This window comes from Austrofundulus limnaeus, unplaced genomic scaffold, assembly GCF_001266775.1.
Source record: "Austrofundulus limnaeus strain Quisiro unplaced genomic scaffold, Austrofundulus_limnaeus-1.0 Scaffold11, whole genome shotgun sequence".
Lineage (NCBI taxonomy): Eukaryota > Metazoa > Chordata > Actinopteri > Cyprinodontiformes > Rivulidae > Austrofundulus > Austrofundulus limnaeus.
This window is the reverse complement of record NW_013952413.1, coordinates 484970-494815: the sequence shown is the minus strand read 5'-3', so window position 1 is coordinate 494815 and position 9846 is coordinate 484970. Positions and strand designations below refer to the sequence as shown.

General features: G+C 40.0%; 1 protein-coding gene across 1 annotated transcript in view; it reads left to right on the top strand.

Moving 5' to 3' along the window:
* Positions 1–6079: 6079 nt before the first annotated feature.
* The window catches only part of spon2b (spondin 2b, extracellular matrix protein), a 7560-nt gene continuing 3793 nt past the window's right edge, over positions 6080–9846 (top strand). The window contains exons 1-5 of the mRNA XM_014001947.1: positions 6080–6221; positions 7189–7455; positions 7797–8017; positions 9066–9257; positions 9625–9811. Of these exons, the coding sequence (XP_013857401.1) occupies positions 7224–7455; positions 7797–8017; positions 9066–9257; positions 9625–9811 (832 nt within the window). The 5' untranslated portion in view covers positions 6080–6221; positions 7189–7223. The remainder of the gene's footprint in view (positions 6222–7188; positions 7456–7796; positions 8018–9065; positions 9258–9624; positions 9812–9846) is intronic.

Below are 9846 nucleotides of genomic sequence, written 5' to 3'. Positions count from 1 at the left end.
AGTGAATTTATATGTTCTCTGTTTTAATAGTCTGAAGTCACCCAATATCCTGGACCACTGCTGATATAAAACTGCTTTGCCCATGACATCTAATATTTGCTTGTCCGACTGTGGTGGGTTTTGATGATTGATGGCACAAATATTCAACCAAGTCGGTTACAATACAGCAGTCCAGCTTCTCTGTGGTCAAAAAGAAGAATTAACGTCACAACTCCACACAAAGTTCAAGCAAAGCAGACAGTTCATCTTTATAAATTTCTGTTCAGTTGTATAAAAAAGCCAGTTTTAGGATCTATTTTAATTGATTTCAATAAGATGGAAAAATAAGCAGCCAGGTGGGTCTGGCAGAATGTTTGGAGCTTTTGTTATTTTATATAATGAATTTGTTTGATTTGTCATGTAAGGAGTAAAAGTGGAAAAAAAATGATGAGATCAAGATAGACATTCTATGTTGTACTGCCAGCTGTATACCTAATTACCCCTTGGGAGTAATAAACTTACCTTGAACCTTGAACATGGAAACTACATATATTTTTCCTACATACAGCAGGTAAAATAAGTATTGAACACGTCAACATTTTTCTCAGTAAATATATTACTAGAGGTGCTAATGACATRAAATTTTCACCAGATGTCGGTAACAACCCAAGTGATCAATACATACAAAGAAATCAAACCATAAATGTCCAGAAATGAAGTAATTTGTAATAATGTGGAATGRCACAGGGAAAAAGTATTGAACACATGAAGAAAGGGAGGTGTAAAAAGGCATGGAAAACCAAGACACCAGCTGAACTCTCTCAGTAATTAGAAACCAAGCCTGCCCCTTGTCAATGCAAGTTAATATCAGCTGGTTCAGTCCCAAATGATGGCCAGGTATCACACAATAACCATCTGATGATGGGTAAAAGTAAAGAGCTCTCTCAAGACCTTCACAACCTTATTGTTGCAAAGCATAATGATGGCATCGGTTACAGAAGAATGTCTAAACTTCTGAAGGTTCCAGTGAGCCCAAACACAAAGCCAAGGAAACTCTCATTTGGTTTCAGAGAAAGAAACTAAAGCTGCTGGAATGGCCCAGCCAATCACCTGACCTGAATCCAACAGAAAATCTATGGAAAGAACTAAAGATCAGAGTTCATAGAAGAAGTCCACAAAACCTTCAATATTTGAAGACTGTTTGTGTGGAAGAATGGGCCAAAATCACACCTGAGCAATGCATGCCACTAGTTTCTCCATACAGGAGGCGTCTTGAAGCTGTCATTGACAACAAAGGCTTTTGTACAAAGTATTAGATAAATTTCAGTAAGTGTGTTCAATACTTTTTCCCTGTGCCATTCCACATTATTACAAATAACTTCATTTCTGGACATTTATGCTTTGATTTCTTTGTACGTATGGATCACTTGGGTTGTTACCGACATCTGGTGAAAATTTCATGTCATTAGCACCTCTAGTAAAAAGACACCCAGGAGCCAGGCAGAAAGAGAAATCACACACACGACAGGCCCTGGAGCAGTGTGGTTATCCAGACTGGGCTTTCCTGAAAGCAGACAGGAAACACAGACAGGATTCCATGCAACCTTCAGGTGAAAATGAAGACCCCAAACCCAGACCCAAACCAGTGGTTATTCCGTATGTTGCGGGTGGTTCGGAGAAGCTGAGACGTTTATTTTCTAAACATGATGTACCAGTAGCTATCAAACCCCAAAACACATTACGGCAAAGGCTGGTTCACCCCAAAGATCCGGTGCCCCGGCACAAACAGAGCAATATTGTATATGCTGTTGAGTGCCAGGAGGACTGCGACCAGCTATACATCGGGGAAACAAAGCAACCACTGTTCAAAAGAATGTCCCAACACAGACGAGCTAATTCTAATGGCCAGAACTCTGCAGTTTTCACTCATTTACAGGCCAGCGGTCACTCTTTCAGAGATGAGGATGTTCTCATTCTTGATAGGGAGGAACGTTGGTTTGAGAGAGGAGTAGAAGCCATTGTTGTGAAGAAAGACCGTCCATCATTGAACAGAGGTGGGGGCCTCCGTTTTCAGCTGTCCCCCTCCTACAGCGCTGCCATTGGCAGTATCACTCCACCCCCTGTTAACAATAGGTATTAATTAGGTCTGAACGATAGCCATGTGATGTGAGTATCAGTCACCTGGAGGCAGGACTCAAAAGCCTGAATTTTGCCTGAAACTCTCAGACTGAAGAAGTCTCTTGGAAGAGAGACGAAACATTTCATTAAAGAAGAACCCGTCCAGAGGACCTATACAATTTTTTTCCTTTTGATTTTTTACCTGGATTACTGAGATGCATCAGGACACCTCTAGTAATATATTTACTGAGAAAAATGTTGACGCGTTCAATACTTATTTTACCCGCTGTATGTTTGTGTTCATGTGAGCAGTAACGTTTATCAGTATTTATAAATTCATCATGGTAAACCGGGAATTGTGTGAACTAAAGCCAGATTATTTCACATCATGTTACCATAGAAAATATGGCTCTTAAATGACCAACCGCTCTGTTCTTTTGATGATGGATTTGTTTAGTTGAGCTGACATTTGTTGGTCATTTATCACCATTCAACAAACTGGCATTCACTCAACAACTGGAATGAATGTGTTCAGCTGTTCTCACTGTTAGAAACAATGATGAGGTTGCTGAATAACCATGCCAATCTCAGTTAATAAATCTGTTTAGGATAATATTTCTGAGCAATAAAATTTTGTTTGTCATTAAAAGATTGAATGTTTCAGAATCATTGAAGAGATTACTGAGTGCAGCCAAGGGCGAGTGCTACACCTGCCAATCTGGCTTTAAACTGGTCAAATTGGACACAGTGCATCAGTGTGCATAGGTTAAGAGGATGGTGATGAGCTAACTTTCCTTTTTAAAATGTTGCAGCCTCCGAACAGACTAGACTCAACAACCCAAGCAATAACTTTGGAAAATGAAACAGGCTGAGTGAGGGCAAGTGGTCCGTGTGTGTGTGTGTCTGTGAGTAGGTGTTTCAGTTTGTTTTCTTAGGAAACGTGACCATATGGATACCATTAGGTGTGGGCTGATTCAGCATGCTGGCACATTTGGGTTTGCACGTGAGTGTGTGGGTTTGTCACCTCCAGCTTCAGTAAATCAAGTCTCGCAACCCTGGTCTCCACCCGCATTTACAAAGTCGTACCATGAAAATAACATTATGCTAATGCTCATGCAAATCCTGAGACGACATGCTCAGAGCATGTGTTGTGACCACATCCATTTTAAGTCAATATCTGTAAAAAAAAAACTGACAGTTACAGCCATTTGTCTTTTGGCTAATGTTGATTAGCTGTGCAGCCATCTTGAGCTGAAATGACTCCATAAGTTAATTACTTTCATATGTACATTTAGTGATTACTTTACAAAAGTTTCTCTACAATCTGCCCACCATTGTGAATGACTCTCAGCTACAACCACACTAATGTTAGCTCAATATCTGTAAAACTGACTGAGTTATAGACATTTTTGTGTTTGCTAAGGCTGAATGCATTCAWTCATAAAGCAGGAAGAGACTTAGGGTGTATTCACACCAGGAAAATCCTTTGGTCCACTTGTTTGGTCCGGACCAAATAGTGGACTTTATTTTTTTCCTTTGGTGCCATTTGCATTCACATTGTGATCTTTGCAAGTGGACTGTAATCTATAAACAAAACCACAAAGGTRACGATCATTGCTCCCATTGGACAGAAATGACGCGGGCAGGACAGAGCACATACCCAGAAATAAAGATGGTGTTAATACAACTGACTATTAAGAACATCAAGAACAGCTCATTCAGTGTAGGGTTGGGCAATATTTGCAAAAAAAAAACAGTCATGATTAATTGGAGTATTTAGCCGATAACGATTAATTTGACAATTAATGCCCTGGAMACCCTTATGTCCTAGTCACATGACCAATTTAGAGGGAAAGATTTGGTCTTCAAAAAAAATGTTCCAAATTATGTCAAAATTACAGACTTCAGACTATACATCAAATTTTAAATTGTGTTGATGGATAAATAAATTACAGAACCTTTTTTTTAATGTTCGTCATATTTGAAGCGGAGAGGAGCACTGACTGGACTCTGCTTGGGGGCATTAATCGTAATAATCGTCAAGTGCCAAAAAATAATCGATTAATGTTTTTCTGACAATTAATTGCACACGATAGGATTAAGCCCAACCCTAATTCTGGGGCTGTTTTGCGATGATATAATTTTGCAATAGCGTGATCAAATGCGTGCCGCAATCTAAAGGAAACAAGATGCTCCACAATGGCTCATTGTTTGTAGTGCAGTGTTAGCATTAGCAACATTGAAGGGCTAATGTTGCTTAGCAAAAGTAACTTGTGAAGTCCAAAAAGGCACACGTTTCCTGTAGTTCAAGATCAGTCTGTATTCACACCARAAGCAAACAGCACCAGAGTTCATTTGGAAGCTTACCAAGACCACCTCAAAAATGAGGTTGTATTCACACCTGACACATTTGGTCCGTTTGTTTCCCCCATTGGTCCGGACGTTTTGTGCAGGTGTGAATACACTCATGCGAAATCTGGTGCTAATCAAACAACCGGGCCGAAACTCGCTTTTTGAGGTGGTCTCAGTCCACTTCCAAACAAACTCTGGTGTGGTTTGSTTCTGGTGTGAATACAGACCGGACTCGAACTGAACCAACTCCAAGAAACATCACCTTTTTGGACTTCACGGGCCACTGTTGCTAAGCTAAATAWACTGAAATCATACCTGAGTCGTCTCCTGCTTAGCCGCTCTACTGCCAGCATGTTGTGGGTCAGAACAGGCAGAAAACCTCGTCTCCTTTGGGTTGCGGGACACATTTACTGATGCTGCTCCAAAATTAGAATGTYGTTGCGAAACCACTATTAATTTAGCTGCTTTTGATATTTTAAATGGTATTTCAATTGTACTATCAGCACAAATGTGCACATCAGAACCGCAGCACGCAGGACTTCCATGTTTTTTTCTGGGTCTGTGCTCTCAGTCCTGCCCCCATCCTTTCTGTCCAAWRGAAGCAATGATCGTCACCCTCRTGGCATTGTTTACAAGTTATAGTTTGTTTGCAAAAAAGCACAATGTGAATGCAAACCACACCAAATGAAAAAAATCAAGTCCACTTTTGGTCCGGACAAAACAAGCGGACCAAAGGACCTTCATGGTGTGAATACACCCTGAGTCTCGGCCCGGTTGTTTGGTCTGCAYCAGAGTTCAGTGTATTCACACCTGCATAAAAGGTCCAGACAAATGGGGGAAAGAAACTCTGGTCCGTTTAAAGCAGAMCAAATGTGTCAGGTGTGAATGCACCCATAAACTCAAATATGCTGCTCCATAAACTAACTGAGGAACTAAATAAGTGAAATGAAGTATATGTTTTTTGCCTTGCACTCATAAATRTCAAAAACTACTTAAAAGTTAAGCTTGTTCAAATTAATTCAGCCAGAAAAGTATTGGTATTGGCAGGACATTTTGCACACAGGAGAAAATCCGAAGTGTAAAAATGTAATGGTAAAATGTCTCTTACACAGCAAAATCAACCACAAACTATAAGCTTTATCAAACCTTCATTTCGATARATAAAATGGAAATTTAAGTTGCCACATGAGTTTAAAAGCAGCACCGAGATTGGATCGGGATTGAAAAAAATGAACATGACACATGTTGAGTCTTCAAAATACATTATTAGCCTTATTTCACATGTAATTTATATAGAGTCCTACAGTTTCACACTGTTAAATTACCCTCTACCCTCTAAGCTGCACAGCACCCCTGGCTGTACATCTTAAGCTGCTAAACACACCAGTCTTTTAAAGCATCAATTATAAAGAWTAAGAGGAGCACAGTGCAGGAGTGGGGAGCCAAAGTCAGAGGGCGTGAAGGAGTCAGTGAGGTCACACTGACGAGCAGATAGTGAGGCTGAGAGAAAGAGTGGAACGAATTGAAGAGGGTGTTAAAGTATGAGGTGCAAGGAGGGGTTGACAAATGTGAAAGGAGGGAAAAGGGGGAGGAAAAGGGGGGAGTGAGCCTCCCAAAAGTAATAAATAGGCGAAAGAGGAGTTGGAAGGTTGCAGTCACTCGTCCCGGCAGCCACATCCACTGCTCTCCTCKTCCCCTCTCCTCACCTCCGACCCTCCTCTCCACTCACCTGCTGAACATCCTTCATTCATCTTGACCACTGAACAAGACCTGTGAGTAACAATTCCTCATTCTGTTTCTACATGACTCTAAAAAAATGAATACCTGAATACTTCATCTGCATAAAGTAATGGCTGAAGAATGGAAGACTTGCATGCAAAACTGACAGTATTTTAAGGGCAAATGAAATTCTATACAACATGCAGTAAGTGCCAAAAATACTTGCAAAAAGCAAAAGTGACAAGAAATGTGAATGAATGGGTTGCATAGTAGAATTGCATGTCTAATAAAGAGCATGTATAACTCTAACTCTATATGAATAGTAATCATGAAAACTATCATCAAAATCATATTATTGAGTGAAAAATTAGGGTAAAAATCTCACACCAGAAGGGTTCACAAGAGGTTTGGAATATGATTGTACCCTAGCTACATGTATTTCAAAAAATGACAGATCTTGTAGTTTTTCACTGCATAAATCTCTCTGCAAATCCTAAGGGAAAACTGAAAATGTTTCAAGGGAAAAACTAAATCTGCCTCTGACTCATCTGCCYCATTTAACACACAAAAACCTGGGTTGAGTTTCAAATGGGGCACTTGTGGTGCAGTCAAACATTTTCCAATTCCCTGGAACATCCTTGTAATGTCTAACATCTGACAGCAAGAAAATAAGTGTATCATTATATGCATATTCAAAAGATAAGATTACATCAAACTGTGAAGCAATTTTTAAGCAAACTCATTTCMTGGAATATATACAACAGAGTTGTTTTCAATAGGTTTGAAGCCAAAAAAAGGAAGCTGATGCTTTGGAAGAACTTGTGCATTAATCTATGTTGCAATGCTWGAAATAATCATTTGTCTCAAACCAAAAACAAAACTTAACATAGAAATGGTACACGTTAGGCATTTACATCTCCTGCAATGCATGTTGATATTATTTCAAAATAAAGTTGCAGCAGCTGACTAAATATAACTGTAGGGTTCTTAATTGCTCCCTCTTTTTATTATTTCCCTCAGGTCCTCCRTCTTCCCACCCAAAATCTGACTCTATTATGGACACCACAAGGAATGCCTTCACTTTCTCTAAGTCCTTGCATCGCCTGCTTGTTATAGTGTTGGTAGTGGGCCAATGTCACTCAATGCCAGTGCCAACTGACGTCCCCATGTGCACAGCCTCAGAAACAGCTCAGTACAGCCTAACCTTTACAGGAAAATGGACACAAGCAGCATTCCCTAAGCAGTACCCAGTCTACCGTCCACCTGCGCAGTGGTCAAACCTTATTGGTAAGTCCATCAAAGCTAAAGAGTGTCTTATTGATCACAATTAGGAGTATTCTGATAACTGAGTGAAAATGCACCAATGAAAAAAAATTATCTCAGCAGCAGACATGTTACATTCATAAATATATTTAATCAAATTGCAGAAATGTAATGCAGCTAATCAAGAAATTAGATTAAACACACGCATAAAAAAATACTATGGAACTTTGCCCAATGGTTGGCAATATGACTTTGATTGATTTGAGTTCCAAATCATTAAAAAACCACAAGAAAGAATGTTTCAGACTAAAATCTCTTGCACCAGTTATTTCAAGGCTGTTCTTTCCTTCTCCCTCTGCTCTAAGGGGTRACCCACAGCTCTGACTACCACATGTGGCAAAGTAATGACTTTGCCAGCAACGGAGTGAGGGACTTTGCGGAAAAGGGCGAGGCCTGGACTCTCATGAAGGAAGTGGAGATGGCMGGCGAACGCATCCAGAGCGTTTATGGGATCCTCTCCGCTCCTGCTGTGAGAGGCACRGGCCAGATGCACACTGAGTTTGAGGTCTTCGCCAGGCACTCYTTTGTAAGTTATTCAACAATTGGCTTTCTTTAGCTTGGTCAGCGAGTGCATCACAGGACTTTCACCACCCGCTTCGGATATTATCATCCATTAAATGGACATTATTAGCCATTATCAGTCCCATAGAATGGCTTCAGACTGTCCCGAGTGTGCCGCCTAGTGGGTTCTCCGTCCCATAGAATGGCTTCAGACTGTCAGCTGGTCAGTATGAGGCATAAAGCTACTAAGGTTTTTTATGCAATCTGGTTAATATGAGGTATAAAGCCACTAAGGTTAATTTTAGAGAAAATGACATGGGCTGCAATAAAGTAGACCGGACTCTGGCCGGCGGTAGCAGATTGTTGCATTCCAATGTATATGGCACTGGTAACCCACTAGGGGGCACTGTCGGGACAACCTGAAGCCATTCTATGAGACTGATAACCGCTAATAACGTYCATTTAATGGACTGATAACATCCRAACCGGCTGCTTTCACTGACATRGCGAAATGGATGGATGTTGTCAAATGTCCAAATAAAAGTTTCAGATATACTTTTTGTATTAGAATGGRGTAAACTACACTCTACAACCTCTGCTGTGAGATTATTTTCAAAGAAAGTTTTTTTTGTGGCCCAGTAATCCAACTGGGGCAAATCTTAATAAATAAGAACACAAGTTTAAAGCCCGTAAACGTAACGCAATGTTAAATTAAAAGTGCTAATTTAGACRTACGTGTCCTTTAATATAAATAAAAATGCTCATGCTAATTACTGCTGATAAGCAAACTATTTAGGAAAACACAGCACATCATGCAGATGCAGCATATCAGTTAATGTTGCAATAAAAAAAGGCTCTTAACTCTCTTTTTCCATGTGTTTTAAAGTTGGAAAAGTATATTCACTAGATCACTGTGTTGTGTAAGACAGAAGATGTCCTCTATATGCTCAAAATTGAATGATATACCTCCTGTCTTATCAATATTTGTAGGCTATGATTCACCATTTTATTTTATTTTCAGTTCTCTTTTTTACCYGTTCTTCTCATAATATTTTTTATCCCTCCATCTGCAGCTGTCATTTATGGTACGGATCGTCCCGAGCCCAGACTGGTTTGTGGGCGTGGACAGTGTTGACCTGTGTGACGGCGACTACTGGAAAGAAAAAGTGACACTGGAGCTTTTCCCATACGATGCTGGAACTGACAGCGGGTTCACCTTCTCTTCTCCCAACTTTGAAACTATCCCGCAGGACAGAGTCACTCAGGTGAGCCAAGAGCAACACTGCATCAATCAAAAGTGAAAACCACAGTCTTACAGCCCAGACATGAAGGTGGTCATAAAAATGTGTAGTTTCTGCAAAATCGTCTGCAGCAAACAAACAGCTTGTTTTGCAAATTTAAAAAAAAGAACACTAAAATTAATTTGATTACATGATAATTTAACCATCTTTTACTGTTAAAGCCATCTTATTCCAATYTTTGTTATATGTGCTAAGCATAGAATTGCATCAGCTAAAATCATCAGAATAAGCACCAAACTGCATTTATATTCATCTGCATTTCTTTGTGGTTGTGTTATATGATTTACTGCCACGTCGTCATCTCATTCCTTTCACGTTTTCATTTGCACAGATTACTTCTTCCTTCCCGAGCCACCCGGCCAATTCCTTTTTCTACCCCCGGCTGAAACACTTACCACCCATTGCCAAGGTCACACTRACAAAAATAAAGAAAACAAATCAAATCATCAGCCTTCCACTGGAGCCCACCCAATCCAACCTTCTGCCAACAGGAAACGAAATTGAAGACAAGCTCATAAGTAAGTCTGATTAGAATATTTGACATGTTTATTAT